General features: G+C 38.3%; 1 protein-coding gene across 2 annotated transcripts in view; it reads right to left on the reverse strand.

Moving 5' to 3' along the window:
* Positions 1-1,496: 1,496 nt before the first annotated feature.
* LOC124414814 (monocarboxylate transporter 10-like) overlaps positions 1,497-16,216 on the reverse strand; it is a 116,837-nt gene continuing 102,117 nt past the window's right edge. For both annotated transcript variants that reach the window (XM_046895893.1, XM_046895894.1), the window contains 7 exons: positions 10,819-11,004; positions 8,206-8,353; positions 6,318-6,594; positions 5,398-5,641; positions 5,152-5,289; positions 3,521-3,799; positions 1,497-1,893 (listed from right to left, as the gene is read on the reverse strand). In XM_046895893.1, coding sequence (XP_046751849.1) covers positions 1,514-1,893; positions 3,521-3,799; positions 5,152-5,289; positions 5,398-5,641; positions 6,318-6,594; positions 8,206-8,353; positions 10,819-11,004 — 1,652 coding nt within the window. In that variant the 3' untranslated portion in view covers positions 1,497-1,513. The remainder of the gene's footprint in view (positions 1,894-3,520; positions 3,800-5,151; positions 5,290-5,397; positions 5,642-6,317; positions 6,595-8,205; positions 8,354-10,818; positions 11,005-16,216) is intronic.

The following is a 16,216-nucleotide window of genomic DNA, read 5'->3' on the forward strand; positions in this document are numbered from 1 at the left end:
TTTTTTCAAAACCATCTTATTGATCGAAACAATTTAAAAATGTGAATGAATTCTGAAAAATCGTGTGTCAGATATGAAAATTTTTAAACTCAGAACCGCAGTGGAGAGATTTTTCCTTCTTACTGTTTTCAAACTTTTTCTGGTGAAAATATGTTCAGAAAGTTAGAAGCGGGAGTCATTTTACCATATATCATTGCTGAAACATTTTCATACGTCGCACCGGATATTTGAAATTTTTTTGAGATTTTACGGAACCATTTTACGATTTAAATTTTATTTTTTTTCGGAAAAAGTTTGAAAACAGTAATAAAGAAAAATTTCTCCACTTCGGCTCTAAACTTACAAAATTTTCATATCTGACACATGATTTTTCAGAATTTATTCAGATCTTTGAATCATTTCGATCAATAATATGATTTTGAAAAATTGTAGAAAATTCGAACCGTGTAGAAAAAATGTAAAAAAAATTAGTGCTTCTCAACGTGAGAAGAATCGTATAAAAAATTGCCGGCCAAAGCCGAGAGGTCAAGGATTGTACGTGGGTCGAAATGAGTTGGACGCCCCCATACATAGTATAAGCGTTTAAAGAATGAATAAATTATAATTCTAACGCAGAATAATAAATAAACTATTCCTATTATACGAATATGTATATACATAGCGCGGGGTTATTGTTACAAAGATAAATTATTTATCGAAACGTGTTTAATGTAGGGGAGGGGGGTGTGGCACAACGACCCCCCTAAAAAATTTGGCCAAAACAATTTTTTTTTTGTTTTCTTCCAAATTTTGGAGAATTTCATATATTCACTTATTTTTAGGCCAACGAGACCCAAAAAAATTGTGTCAAAGAATTTTTTTCATTTTTTTCTCGTTGTAAATTTAAATTATTTATCCGCTTAGGCTACTTCGGGTCAATTACCATTTCCTGGGAAAAATGGACCTTAAAAAAAAAAAATTGTCATCAGAAAAAATTTTTTTAGCTGGTTCCTAGAGGGTTTCTAGTTGCGTCCTAAAAATTTCGGTAAATTTGTTCAAAAGAGAAAAAAAAAAAATTAATTTCATGGTCAAGACGCAACAAAAAGTAATAACCGGCTTAGGGTGGCCGTCGTGCCCCACCTTCCCATATATATGGGGTATTCCACGCCAACTTGACCAGTGTTGAACCACAACCATCTCCAAATCATTTCATGTTTTTTTCTAACATTATAATCGGTAAAAAACGTGACCTGAATTTTTTTCAAATTTTTTTGCTAAACCGTTTATTTTTTACAAATATTTGAAGTCGATTGCGAATACCCATTTTCAAAAATCAAAAAAAAATGCTTAAAAATCCAGCGAATGATAAAAACACCCTCCATTAATCAAAACGTAGGCCCAAATTTTTTTTCTATTTTTTTATCACCAAATTTGGAATTTTTAAATCTTTTAACCCAAAATTATATGGTCGAGTTGGCGTGGAATACCCCATATATACTATATATTCATTAGCAACCTAAATAATCGACGGGCATTACGTGCTGGCCTCGTCGATCACAGTTATTACGCGATTGTTCGGCGGAGCCGTCATCAGTCGCCATTTCGGTTTGACTTCCTCCTCTTCCGTTGCTCCTTGGCTGGCTCCACCCTGACTTCCGGGCACCGGACCCTTCGACCTTGCCAGCGACCATCTTCGCCCCTTCCGGTCCAGGATTATGGGCATTTCCGCAATCAGGTTGTTCTCGAATTCGGACAGCATCAGGTAGTTCTCCACCTTGTTACACGACGTTATGCAGTCTCCGATGTAGTCAAGGTCGTCCAGCAAATTGTCCGGCAAATCCATGTCGGCTATTCCTTCTTCCGATATGCACGTTAGTTCCGGCTTCTCTCCCGCCATCGTATTCGGCACTTCCCCTGCAACGTCGAGCAACAAATGATTTAAGTCGAAAATGGTTCTGTATTTTGAAAATAGACGTTGTACCTACTTTGAGATGGATTGATTTAAGAATTTGAAAATTCAACGATTTCGGTAGAAAAACTTTATTATTATTGCAAGTTGTGCTGATTTGAAGAACTTTTTTTTCATAGGTTTTATTGCACAGGAGACATTAAGATTTTTACAAATATTTTTCTAGGCTGGTAACAATTGTGTCTTCAAAATTCGACAGTCGATCTACTTTTTAATACTCTCAGAACCTCAAGCTGTGTTTATTCGTAGATTTTATCTTATTTTTGCAATCTAGAATTTATTCAAGAGCCAACTTTTTCTCACAGAATAGATTTTTAGAAACACTTTACCACTAATCAGGATTTCCGAAACTGAAAAAAACATCGGTTGAATAGAAAAGAATCGACAATATCCGAAATAAAAAAAATAAAAAGTATTTCCTAAAAATGTTTTAAAATTTTTGAAGTTTTTTTGTCCGTTTTTGAGAAATCGTAGGTGTTGCCAAAACACGCCAAAACACGTTCGAAATGTATGATATTTTCGTCAATAATAATGCTCTTTGGAAATTGATTTCAGTAGAAAAATATGTGAGCAAAGTTCGAATTGCATACTTGTACGTGAAATAAAGCAAAATCGAATTGAACGATCGCTTATTGAGATATCGCGTGTCTAATAGCGTAAGGTCGTAAGCGTCGTCTTACAACTTTTTGCTGTTGAAAAAGGTAAACGGGCGTGTATTTGTTTTGTTCGTATCTAGGTTTGAAACATGAAAATACAGTCAGAAACGTTGAAATTGAATGCCAGTTTACTTAAGAGCAAAAACTCGTATGTACGGGCAGATACGATTTGCTGCTATTGACTCAACCATAAAAACTTATGCCGACTAATTCCATAAGGTTGTATCTGACAAAAATGATTTTTTTCCACTTTTCTTCAGCTCGGGTATAAATTTATATACTAAAAACTAAGAGATCGTAAGTGTTGGATGAAAATTGAAAAACATGCTCTACTGTGGTAGAATAAGAGGGTAGCCACCAAAAATTATTATTGTTATTCTTATCAGTCTGACTTTAGAAAATCAACATCCTCACTGTATAACTTGCTCAGTTTAAATTTTTTTATACGTTTTAGTAATCTTCTAAGCGTTTGCAACAATAATAAAAAAAAAATTGGTGATTACGACTTTTCGTTTTTATCTTCGAGAATTTTTTTTAACCTCAACCATCGGGAGATCCAAATTTTTGTCGAATTCCAACTACTTTTCAAATTTTCTTCCACCATATTGGATCCGCCATTCTGAATTTTGAAAATCCGATTTCAGATACAGATTCAGCGACCTCAAAAGCTGCAAGGTATTCAATTTCGTCGGAATCAAACTATTTTTAAAATCTGCGTCCACCACATTGGATCCGCCATTTTGAATTTTTCCCCACAAACGATGATTTACCAAATTACAGCCAAACCGATGTGGTAGAAACATATTTTTTCTTTCAAATGCCCACATGATTGTCATGGGCCAAACGTGGCACGACTTTTTTCTGCCCACATGTGTGTCATCGGCAGTCAAGGGGTAAGATCGAAAGTAAAACTAACCTGGGACAGGAGCGAGTTCAGCACCGAGCATGAGGGCAGCGGCAGCAGCGCCGGCAGCGACGCCTTCGTTCTCAGGTTCCTGACTAAACGAGAGCCTCTTCCTCTGGGGACAATTGTCGGCAACGCAAAGGTGCCGGGTGCCGTTGGCCCTGGTGTGCTTATGCCTGGACAAACTCCGCCTGTGTAGGTCGATAAAGAAGAGGGTGAAGCTGCCGACGAGGACGCAGGTCGAGCTGAAGTAGTACCCGGCCTTTCCCCCGCAGCCGACGTTTATGTACCCTGGAGGAATCATTAATCAGCATTTTTATCACCTACACGTAACGTCGAAACGGCACCAAGACGTCGATGTATCAGCATTAGCCGATTGATCGCTTTCGGCCGTTTGCCATTCATTCACTCTTGGCCAAGATTCACAATTCAAATTTACATCGATCACGTTTGTACGTATATCTAGAAGCAGTAGACACGCTTCGTTCTTCTCACGTGCTAAGTTACGGTGACTTAAAAAGTTACGAGGAAATTTCAGTTACACGATTAAATCCAGTGACGCAGAAACACCTGAAGAAGATTCGTTACAGCGTTTTCGTTGTCGACGTGATTCTTTGACGGCTTTGATTACATGCTCATGACGAAGCGAGCGAGAGAAGGATATTGAAATTATTGTATACAACGAAAGTCTGCAGAACTAATCGCGACAAATGAGAAGGCAACTGATGTCGCTCGGCTTTTGCTTCTGATGTAATGGATTACATAAAAACTGACTTCTAATCTTCGAAAACCGCAAGCATAAATCAACCATTTTTTGCAACCACCGGAATGGATGGTACTCGAGAAATAATAAAAAAACAAAAAAAATAAAAAATAAAAAAACGGTACCCGAATCATTACGATAATTAATTTCCACGCTATGTACTGAGCTTCTTAAGAATGTTGGTGAGTTGTGAATCAATGTATGTATAAATATATTTATCACGAATATATTAAGTCGATAGATATTCTCTAACTAATTAGTCTCTTTAGGGGGGGAGGGGGGGGGGGGGGGGGGGGGTACAACTTGAACTGTCTAAAATCATAGGTATTTTTTTTCTAAATTTTTTTTTAAAGACAATGAAAACACTTGGAACAATTTGAGTTTGTGGGCTTTAGTAATTGTAGTTTCAAGAACATTTTAGAATTTTTTCATTGAAATTAATAACAAAATGGCGATGTAGCGTATATAAGTATCGAACGATCACGTTTTAAATCCAGTGGCGCAGATTCATCGGTCAATTTTTGTCCGATCGACTTGAATCTTTGACACAATATTCAAAACTTGTTTATTCATTCGAGCTCAAGGCTAGATTTTTAAATTTCAATCTCAAAATTTTTTCAACGATCCTTTGGTCGAAAAATGAAAGTTTTTTTTGTCAACATTCGGGCTGTAAGTTCGAACCCGAAAAGGTTTTTTAATGGCCGTATCGCCATTTTATTATAAATTTTGACGAAAAAATTCTAAAATGATCTTGAAACTGTGAATAATAAAGCCCTGAAACTCAAATTACTCTAAAAAAAACTTCTCAAAATAGGTATTATAATAGGATTTTGGACCGTTCACGCTCTACCCCCCCTTAAAACCATGAGACCAGTCTCACCGGATATAGGAACGCCGATGGCGATGGGAATGGCTTGAGAGCACTGTACGAAGCCCCAAGTCCTGGCGAAGTTCCTCGCCCTAACCCTTTCGTAAGTGTACATTTTGAGACTGTAGTGATAACCGCCGCAAAAGATTCCTGGAAGGAAAAAAACGAGATTCGGGTGTTTGGACGGAGATTCGATTTTGAGTGACGTGGCTCGTTAGATCGCCAGCTCGTTTCATTAGTAGCGAAGAATGGAGTTACCGTATATCCACGTGAACATAACGTAGCCATGATAGTTTCCGTGGACGGCCGTCAAGGCGAGGATGCACAGGCCACACATAAAAACCGCCGCCTGGGTCAGGTACTGTCTGGCGATTCTGCACTCGACGCTGTGATGAACGACTAGAAGGCCAAAGGCCACGCATCCCAGCGTCCACGCCAAGCCCAGGTAAGTCTGAAGCAGCACCACCGTGTCCCCAAGGCCTTCTTCCTCAGCCTGGTGCGCCTGCCGAACCGAAATAGAGAACTGGTAATCAACGTTGGACGTAGAATTGACTACACGAATTTATTTTTCACCCATTCGTTCACAGAAGACACTATGGTGGGGTCCTTTTTTATTTTTTTTTATTTTTAGATTCCATGAGATAAATGAGTTTAATAATTATCAACATTCTAATTATAAGACCTTTCCCCAAATTGACGATATCTGTGCTCGTTGAATTTGCAAAGATTGATTTTTTCTGCACAGTAAAGATGTTGTCTCGTTAGTATTGACCATCATTGACGCAACTTACGTTACTAAAGGTTTTTGAACGGGTTCTTCTGTTTCACCAACTCCGAAAATTTTTTCCGAAAATTTTTCATCACTCAAGAGTGAGTGTCTCGGTTCCATAAATCCATGAAATAATTTGTGAGGTTTCAATTAGGTGCAGTATAATTTCATGAATTCATAAATGAACCTGATGGGACCTCCAATATCCTGATTACTGTGCCCGGTCGAGAACCGATAGGCGGAGTCTTAGATCCGTTGGAATGATCTATACTCACCATACACAGTGCACGCATTATGATGCACTTCCAAAATACTTCCAGTCATCATTTCGAACCGTATAATTTATCGCAATCGACTGGATGTATCTGAATTACTGCTCACAAAGTAGTGAAATAAAACGAAGTCCTACCAAGTAAAATATCGGGGTGTTGATGCCGAAGGCGGAAATTCCGGTGGACACTAGAAGTATTCTGACAGTCTTGCTCTTCAGGGTGCTGAAGTCGAAGAAGGGCGGCCGGTCATCGACCTTGTTCTTGTCCTTGATTTTGCGCTTCTGGTTCTTCAGGTGGAGGATCGCCCGCCTCTGGGGGTGATAGAGGGACGCACTCCGGTAAAAGGTGCCCAGTATAAAGGTCAGGAAGACGACACCTGTCACAGCCTGAAGTCCCAGTCGCCACCCGATTTTGCTGTAAGAAGAATCGAAGAATTTGTACCAAGGGAGTAACGAACGATGGATGTTAAGGTGCTTATAAGACTCGTTGTACACCTCGAAAACGCGGGGATGCAAATCTCCTATACCACTCAAGCGATCAGAGTGAAACTTGGGCAATTAATGCCTTATTTTGGCAAAAAGTGAAGCGACTTTTTACTTTTTTGAAATTTAGATAAAAATTTTACAGATTGGTTACCACCCACAGAAATTGTGGCCAAATTTTTACAGTTGCACTGAATGGATCGAACTATCCGGTATGATGCCACTCGGCGGTGATAAAACACACATTTTGAGCCCAGTCCCATAAGATTTGATAGTAAAGTGACGAAATGGCAGCTGATCTAGTTTTCGATTACAAAGAACACCGAAATCTCATTTTGGTGACATTTGTCGGTAATTTTTTACCGACATTACACGCATACATTACCGGCATGCGCGTAATGTCGGTAACAAATGCCGCCAAAATGAGATTTCGGTGTTCTTCGTAATCGAAAACCAGATCAGCTGCCATTTCGTCATTTCACTATCGAATCTCATGGGACTGGGCTCAAAATGTGTGTTTCATCACCGCCGAGAGGCATCATACCGGATAGTTCGATCCATTCAGTGCAACTGTGAAAATTTGGCCAATTTCTGTGGGTGGTAACCAATCTGTAAAATTTTTTTCAAAATTTTGAAAAAGTAGAAAGACGCTCCACCTTTTGCCAAAATAAGGCATTAACTGCCCAAGTTTCACTCTGATCGCTTGAGCGGTACAGGAGTTTTGCATCCCCGCGTTTTCGAGGTGTACAACGGGTCTTTATAAGCACCTTAAGAAGAGCTGAACTAAAACTCTGGATCCTTCCTCAGTTTCAAACGAAATTGGAACGGTTCAGAGAGATTCTCAAACAGTTTGAAGAACAATCGTTAGTGAAGAGATAAAGTTTGGATAATAAGTAATCATTCGGTGACTGATGATATTAATCGTTTGTCTATTTTCTTTTCAAACATTGGCAAACCATGAAAGGGAAAACAGAGATCTCGTAAAGTGTTCCATTTCACGAATAAGTCAGAGAAACTTTGAGCCTCTTTTTACACATTGTTATCATGAAAAATCTCTGTAACAGACGTACTGAGGCCAATAAGTCTCGTCGGGTGGAGTCGTTACTCAGCTGGAAGGTAGCAATTCGAAGCTCCTTTTGACGTTAATGACAGAAATTAACTTGATTTCTTATCGTCTATATCCGGTTACGTAGCTTATAGTCGTAACCCTCGAGTGCGAGGGTTGTTTTTGTGATTTTTCTACCGCTTTCGGGGAAAATGGGGTTTTTATAATCGCCATTACTTCTAGACTCTGGATAGCATCTTATACTATGTATAAAACACACAAGCGGGGTTAGATTTTGCCCGGAGAAAGATGCACTCGTCCTGGGATGTCTTCAAAGGGGGAAACCGCGCGTTCGAGATCGCAGATCGCAGTGGAAATATTTTGATACACGCTTGAGACACAAGAGGCTGCGGGTTTTGTCGCGAGGGTTCTTTTTTTCTCTCCTTCTTTTTCCGCTCAGGCCGTAAAAGGTAGGCACACCTCGGGCCACGATCGTACCTGATAGCTCCTTTAATGAAGGCTGACATGACAGCTATACCGAGACCGCTTCCAGACACAATGAATATCTCGACGAATTCTCTTCTTCTCTTGAAATACTGAGCCACCATCAGCGTGCTGCAGTCTCTCGTCATTCCCACACCTATGCCTGGAACAAAACACACTGTTAACCACACCTCCACCTTGTATATCCTCTTTACTCTACCCAGTCCAACCGCAATCGGTCGTGCAAAGTGAGAAACAGCTAGCGAAATACGTTTTGGAGATCGCTAAGCACCAACCTGACCTTCGAATTCCAAGAAAATTAAGTGTAGATCAAGATTTTGAATGGTCCAGATCCTGGATGTTCGAATATCGTTAGTTGTTGAAATTACTGAATATTTCAACTTCTAGCTAATTGGAATTCTGGAATCATGAATACTCCGTATGATCGAGTTTCCGAATGGTCAAAACATCAAATGATCAAGCTACCTAATGGTTACAACTCGAAATGATCCGAACCCTGAATGGACGGAACTTTACATGATCAAGTTTCCTAATTATCATAAGTCCAAATGGACTACTTTCCAAATATCAACGTCATGAATGCAAATGGTCAAGTCTTCCGATGGTTCACTAACCAAAGGTTAAGGATTCCGTCCGATCACCTGAATTGAATGTCACAAAACTTGTGTGAGGTAGTATGAAGCAGTGCAATCGAGCTCTAAGCTTAAAAAAAAGGAATCATTAGATTATGACCCTTAAATCTGAATCCATTCGACCAAATAACCGTCCTGGATCTCAATCATTCTAAATTTCACATTCCCCAGAGTTTAGCAGTGTTTTCCGGCACAGTGACCGCATCTCCATACTCGAAATATCGGGGACATGAGATTGACCGGCCTTCCTCGAGTCAGACTGGATCGGAGGTGGATGACTGGCTTGGCAGGAAAAGGATTGATGGGCGAGCAATTTCCATGAAAAAGAACGCGGTTCAAAGATCATTCGATTCTCATCCTGCGTCAGAATCTCCGTGTAAGAATAGGTTCCGCCCCGATATCTATCGCTTGGTACCACGACTGGTTAAGAGGAGAGGACCACCAACCGGTGGAACAACCAGCGTTTCACTTATCACCATAACCATTGCACTGCAGGCGTATCCCTTCCTTCCTCTAGACTCCCACGACATCACGATGGTGTTGATGCCGTGTTGACCGTACTCGGGACGATAGCCATTAGCTCGATAGCCGTGGTGATGGGGCTCAGACACGAATTAGCTGGTTATTAGTGTGCCGAACGTGGAACACCGTCGTTGAGTTATTGCCAGTTTCTAGGCGCTTGAACTACTGTGAACTTGATTAAACCACGGCAATAGACTTTGCAGCCTCGTCAGCGAATATTCTGCTTTGGGGCACTTCGATGTGGCTCTTGGATTCGTGACATTGCAAAAAACGACTGTCGGGTTGAAGATTGACTTCTTCGACTGGACATGCCAATCATTGCTATGGTGTTTGGAAATCCAAGCTGAGATTTTTTATGCAGTCGACTCGGTACTGGACTGTAATAGCGATTCAAGGCATAATTGTTTGAGTTGTGTTTTCATCTCTGTGTACAAAGTTGGTACAAAATTTTCGACGCTTTCAATCCAACGAGTCCTGATGATGTGAGTAAAGGATCCCGCACTTTCATTTATTGCCCTCGAATGGTATGGAAGTGAAACGGGACAAGAAAAGGGATATTCATTCCTATTATGGAGGTACGTGAAAAGGGAACGAAGCGCGAGTCACTCGTCGGAACGTTCATAATTTATCTGATCCTCTGAATAAGAAAGGATAAAAGAAACAGAAAAATGAGAAGAATGGAAGATAGGAGAAGGCGGGAGTGGAGGAGATGAAAAACTTCGCGGATCTTGATTGATTTATCAGTCGAGTGCAGGACGAGGAGAGGGCTGCAGATCAACCGAGGCTTGGTTGACGGCCATCCCGAGGGTTCTGCAGGTCCGATACTCCGATAGGACGCGTGGTTTCGTGTCGAGGAATCTCCCAGCTAATTGGCCAAAGTGCCTAGGCTCGGAAGACAAATGGAAGATTAGGGTGGAGGTGCGGCCGAAATGGGGAATGATTTAGACTCGGGTAAAGTGTGGCGTTTACGCCGTTCGCACAAATCTCTCTCTCTCTCTCTCTCTCTCACTCTCTGTTTGGAATTATGCGCCAAACGATCTTCAACCGTGAGAAAAGCTGCTGTAGAGAACTCCGGAGAATCCATATGGGAATTGGTTGGATTTTCAGTATGTTGTGTTACATATCTTCTCTATCCAAAAAGTTTTTATGGACACAATTCCCAAAAAACCCAGATTTTTTGATACCTATGGATTGCGCGATTTTGACAATTAACGAAGCTTCAGGGTGACTTGGAGTGAAGAAATATAACTGGAAAAAAAATCTGGACACCTTTCTTTCCAAGCCCGTGTATAAAAAACTATTGATTTTTGGGACTCTGTCTTTGTACTATAAAATACTGAAAATCCAGTCAATTTTTATAAGGATTCTGCGGGGACTTTCTTGAAAAATTCTTTAAGGTCTTTCATTTTTTTACTCCTATGTTCTTTCCAACCTCGTAGAAAATTTCACTCACCGACCACCGTTCCGTAGCTGAAGAAGAGCTGATGAAACTGCGAGGCAAACGAGGTGAAGAGGCAGCCCAAAGCTGTCACCAAACCTCCGAGCACTGCTGTTACCCTGGTGCTTTTCCTCCGGCAAAAGGCTATCGTCACCGGCGACACCAGCAGCGCCACCCCTGTTGACATCGCCCCAAGCCATCCTGAAACAAGGATAATCAGAACACGTTTTAGACTTTCTTCCGCAATATAGTTCCAGGATCAAAGTTTGTGGTTCAAGATTTCGTGATTCAATGGTCAAGTTTTTAGGGTAATGGACAAAGACGGAAGTGGCGGAGTAATTTTTGGAAATTTGAGAACCTGTCGAACATTTATTGATTTAAAAATATGGTAGAAATTACGCTGAAAGAAAAGTATGAAAAAATTATCCTCGATCTTTATACAAAGTCGAGACAATAAGACGTTGAGAAAGTCATCGTTACCATAAAAATTGTCAAAAATGACGTGTCGAAAATTGAAGTGAAGGATGTTCGGTTCTAACGATGATTTTAGAAAGATCAAGTCATCATTCCGTCTTGTTTGATCAATTATGATCGAGATTAGCTAAAATTGTTAGCTAATGAATGATCTATAAACTGTTCAAAATGAAAGTTTATTAAAAACATAAGTTTGTCAATTTTGAGTATAAATTCATTGATTAAAAACTGTTGTAGTTTTGTACGCAATATTCATCATGTGATTAATTAAATTGCCGAGAAAAAAAATCACTCTGATATCACTCGTATGAAATTCATATAAAAAATAAACAAGTTTTACAAATTATTTCCTTTAAAAAACAATACTTGCACAAAAATTATGAACCATCAAGTTATTTCAGTTGAAATTCATCTGTTTCAATAAAATTCGAGCCGATTGACGTGACAGGCAATTTTCGACCGTCGTTTTTGCTGGGAAAATTTTTCAGCTTGGACTGTACAATTTCGTATATGGATCACAGATTCGCTATTAGTGTGTAGTTTTTTATTCCGCACATTAATGCTGACGATCTTGAAGTAAAATGAGAACTGGACAAGCTCCAGAGTGCTTCTTTTCTCCTCTCTCTCTCTCCTTTCTCTCCCTCACTCTCACTCACTCGTGACTAATTGCTGTTTGTTCGCGAATAACGTTCGCACTTCTCTCTTCTCGAACTCCACCACTTTGCTCGGCGAAAAACTCCAAGTATACCATACAGCTCCTGCACTTTACTCTGTCTTCGACACTGGTTTTAAAATCTCTCGCAAAAGTCGAGTCACTTCTTCTCCAAACGTCAAATCAAAGCGAATCTGGTAAAAATTGTTCAAACTTATCGACCAAAAATACACTGTTCTGCAACGAAATCTTCCTTAAAACAAATATACAATAGAATTAAAGGTATAGAAGTGCCGAATCTAGATCAGATTCCCATTTTACGTCATCACGTATATATAACGTAATATGATTTCTTTTTATTGTTCAAAAATTACAATTTGTCATTTTTAGGAAATTTTTTTTTTTTAAGATATTGAAAACGCTTAAAGCAATTCTAGTTGGAGGACTTTACTATTCATAGTTAGAGGAACATTTTCAAAAATTTTCATTGAAATTAATGACAAAATGGCGGAATAGCGCATATCGTTTGCTACTTGTATCCGTCATGACGCGATGTTGTCGTCAATTTTAAACTAAAATTTTTTTAAAATCTTCCTAAAACTATAAATAATAAAGCCCTTGAACTTGAATTGATTTAAGCGTTGTCATTTTCTTTAAAAAAATATCCTAAAAGTGGGAAATCCTAAGTTTTGAGCAATAAAAAAAAAAAAAAAAAATCATATCACGTAATATATACGTGATAGCATAATATGAAAAGCTTATCTAGATTCGGCAGTTCTATACTTTCATTTCGATCATATTTTTGTTTGAAGTAGGATTTTGTTGCAGAACAGTGATTTTTGTTTCTTTTATTTCCTTCTTCCTGTACAAAAACTACCAACCACGAGCTTTTCTTTGCGCTATATTATTTCTCTCCCTAATTAACCCGCAATAATATCGCGAGAGAGAAAAACATGCATCGATCAGACCATCCATCTCCCAAAAAATTATTCGCCTTTCGTTTCTCTATTTTATCTCGATTCTTTTATTTTCTGACTACAATTTTTTGGCGACAGGACCGTTTACGACAGTCCTAAGGGGGGGGGGGGGGGGGGGGGGGGGGGCGTAAAAAGCTGAGTAAGTCTGTCCTCGATTTTCTATATCACGGGACAATCGAATGATGAATTGGACCGGAAATTACTCTCGGGTTTCCGCAGTCACGCAGTGACTTTCGGCTCTTACGTTTTACACATGTACCTAAATCAGAAGCGCGTCGTAAAAAACAGCGACCATACGGATGTAAAATTAAACGGATTTTACCGGCAACAAAATATCGCGAAACTTTATCCCAAAGTTGTATTTTCGCTTCGCCTTATCTCGTTTTTTTTTTTCTTAGGTTTTTGTTGTTTGCCACGAACGATATAATTTCGACGTAACCGCAAGCACAAAGTTGTAAATATTAATGAGAGCTTGAAAAAATTTTTGCCCAAAATATTTTCAGACTTGCGAATCGCCATCTTTGAGTAATATTGTTATATATATATATATATATACATATATATATATATACATTGATTGCGGGTGCTTTTCACTTCTGAAATTGACTTTCTTGCCCATGTCAGCTATTCCCAACAGTCGTTATTGATCAATTGACTGAAAATTTTTGTAGGAGAATTGAGGAAAAAAAATAAAAAAAATGTTTTTTGTAAACGATGACAACGGGCTTGTAAATTTTCTGCACTTGCGACACATTGACGGTAAAGTTTGGCAAGCGTGACTGGAAAGTTTTGGAATTTTTCGTATACATCGTGGGCCGAAGATTTACATCCGATCGGAAATATCACAGCGACGTATGTGATATAGGCATGTAATAATTTATAATGGGTTTGTTTTATAGCCCGAATTAATGCGTAACCACCGTTTGTTGATGGAATTAGATTCGATAAATCAAGCTAGTTGGTTTCTCCTCCTCCTCCTCTTCGTGCCAAGTCGAGTTCGTCGTTCGGGCAATTTTTCCGACTCGCCACCTTTTATTTCTGTACCCTTTCTCTTCATTTTCGCCATTTTTATCCGCGCGAGTATAATTCATCGCGCTAGCATTAAGCCGATTACGTTTATTTGAAAGCCTCGGACTTATCCGCAAGCTTGGAAATATTTTAACGCGCGAAGCACGTCGTTCTCACATCTTTCAAAATAAATTTCTTTCAAGTTTTTTACAATTTTGATTTCACAAATCGCGAAGGTAGTTTTATCGCACCTTTTTTTTCAACAATATCTGGAAAGAATTTTCAAACTGATTACAGATCCTGGTATATCTGTAACAATTTTCCAAAGTTTTTGTAAAAATTCAACATATATTGTTTTTTTTTTTTTTTTTTTCGTTTCTCGTTTTCTCAATAATTTCAAAGAATATTGAAACGATAAACAGGATATTGTGATTAAAAACGAAGTTCCGTTGATGAAATTCGTCTCGTTAAATCACAGTTTTTTACATTTTCTGAATAACGATTTCATCACGTTTTTACTTTTTTTCGAAATCATTTTTCCTTGTAACGAATGATTTCCGGTTGGTGATTGTTTTTTTTTTTTCTCTCTCTTTTTTTTCAAAACTTCATCTCCTCCATCTTCACGCAAGTAAATTGGGCGAAAGAAGAAATTCTTCGTTGACAAAAGTAAGAGAAATTAAAAAAAAAAAAAAAACACCTTACAACCGATTAAAAAATTATTTGCAATTGTACCTGGTTGTTCTGGTGTTTGAAGAAAAAAAAAAAAAAAAAAAAAACGCGCGTCAGAGAGAAGACGTTGCGTCAAAAAACAGAAGAAAACAGAAAAAAGGTTTAAAAAAAAAAAAAAAAAAAACAAACAAACAAACATGAATAAAAAATTTCAAGTGTCTCGAAAATTTGATCACCGATCGATTTAACGAATGGAACGGAATGTGGATTTAATTACGGACGTCTTTTGAAGCGGCATTAAATTACTCGTCCGGTGGTCATTGGTCTCCCATATTATACTCGGTTTCTATACGCCCATCGCACGCCCCCGGCGGCGTGGCACCGGTAATAATTTCTACCGAGCAACGAACGAAACGCAGGCTGGTCCTGATGCTGGTGCTGGTGCTGGTGCTGGTGCTGCTGCTGCTGTCCCGATCTGTCAGATAAATCCCCGCTAACCCGAGAACCGCGGGCAAACTCTTCGTAAATGCAGCCCCGAGCCGGTGTCGAGCTAACGAATAACTCAAATCCTCCGCGTACTTGCTGTCACTACAGAAATACATATGTAATTGTATTATATATATATATATACATAATATACATATGCGTACTTACATACATCTAAATTATCCGCAATACGTATGTGTACGATATTCATAAATGTTCAAGAGATGGTAGTTTTTTTCCATTACATCCGATACATCACGAATGATGTATATTACATATATATATATATATATATATATATATTAGGGTAGCGCAAAAAAACCGACAATTTTTTTTTTTTGAGTCTCGTGTGACAAAATGTTAGTTTTTGATGTTTTAAGAGCCCACTCCAAAGGACAGCTCAAAAAAAAATTTTTAAGAGGTCGCTTCAAATTTTTAAAAATGTCAAAAATTGTCAAAAAATTAAATTGAAAAAAATTATATTTTCAGTATTTTGTTTGATTTTTAATTTATGTCGTGGTGTATTGTTATCGATTCTTTCTCACTGGATTAGAGAAAAAAAATTCATGAAATTTTAATACGAATATTAAAAGGCCGCTCGAAAAGATCTAAAGAAATGCACCGGAAAATTGAAAAAAAATTATGAGCGACCTTTCAAAATTCAAATTTTTAACTGAAACTTTCGGAAACTTATTTTTTTTTTGTCTATAAAATTATACCGTAACGTGAAAAAAAAAAAAATTGAAAAAAAAATCGATTTTTGACAAATTCTGATGTTTTAAAAAATGTAGAGCGACCTCCTATTGGTTTTGAATTTTTTTTGAACTGTCCTTTGGAGTGGGCTCTTTAAACTTCAAAAACTAACATTTTGTCACACGAGACTAATAAAAAAAAAATAGTCGTTTTTTTTTGTGTGAGGAATCAAGGAAGATAAAACAATTAATTTTTCCTTCAACAAATCTCAAATCCGACTCTGGGTTTCGTGGGGTTAATTAAATCAGATCAAATTTTATGTTTACTTCGGGGCTTCAGTTTTTGATCTTTTTGCAGATACCGATAAAATATAATCTATATAATATAACTTTACCAAAGATTTTTAGTGTAATACTGTTTTTTCGGTAATAGAATAATCGTTATTCGAAGCAGA

The sequence above is a fragment of the Diprion similis genome, chromosome 14 (genome assembly GCF_021155765.1).
Source record: "Diprion similis isolate iyDipSimi1 chromosome 14, iyDipSimi1.1, whole genome shotgun sequence".
NCBI classification, from domain to species: Eukaryota; Metazoa; Arthropoda; class Insecta; order Hymenoptera; family Diprionidae; genus Diprion; species Diprion similis.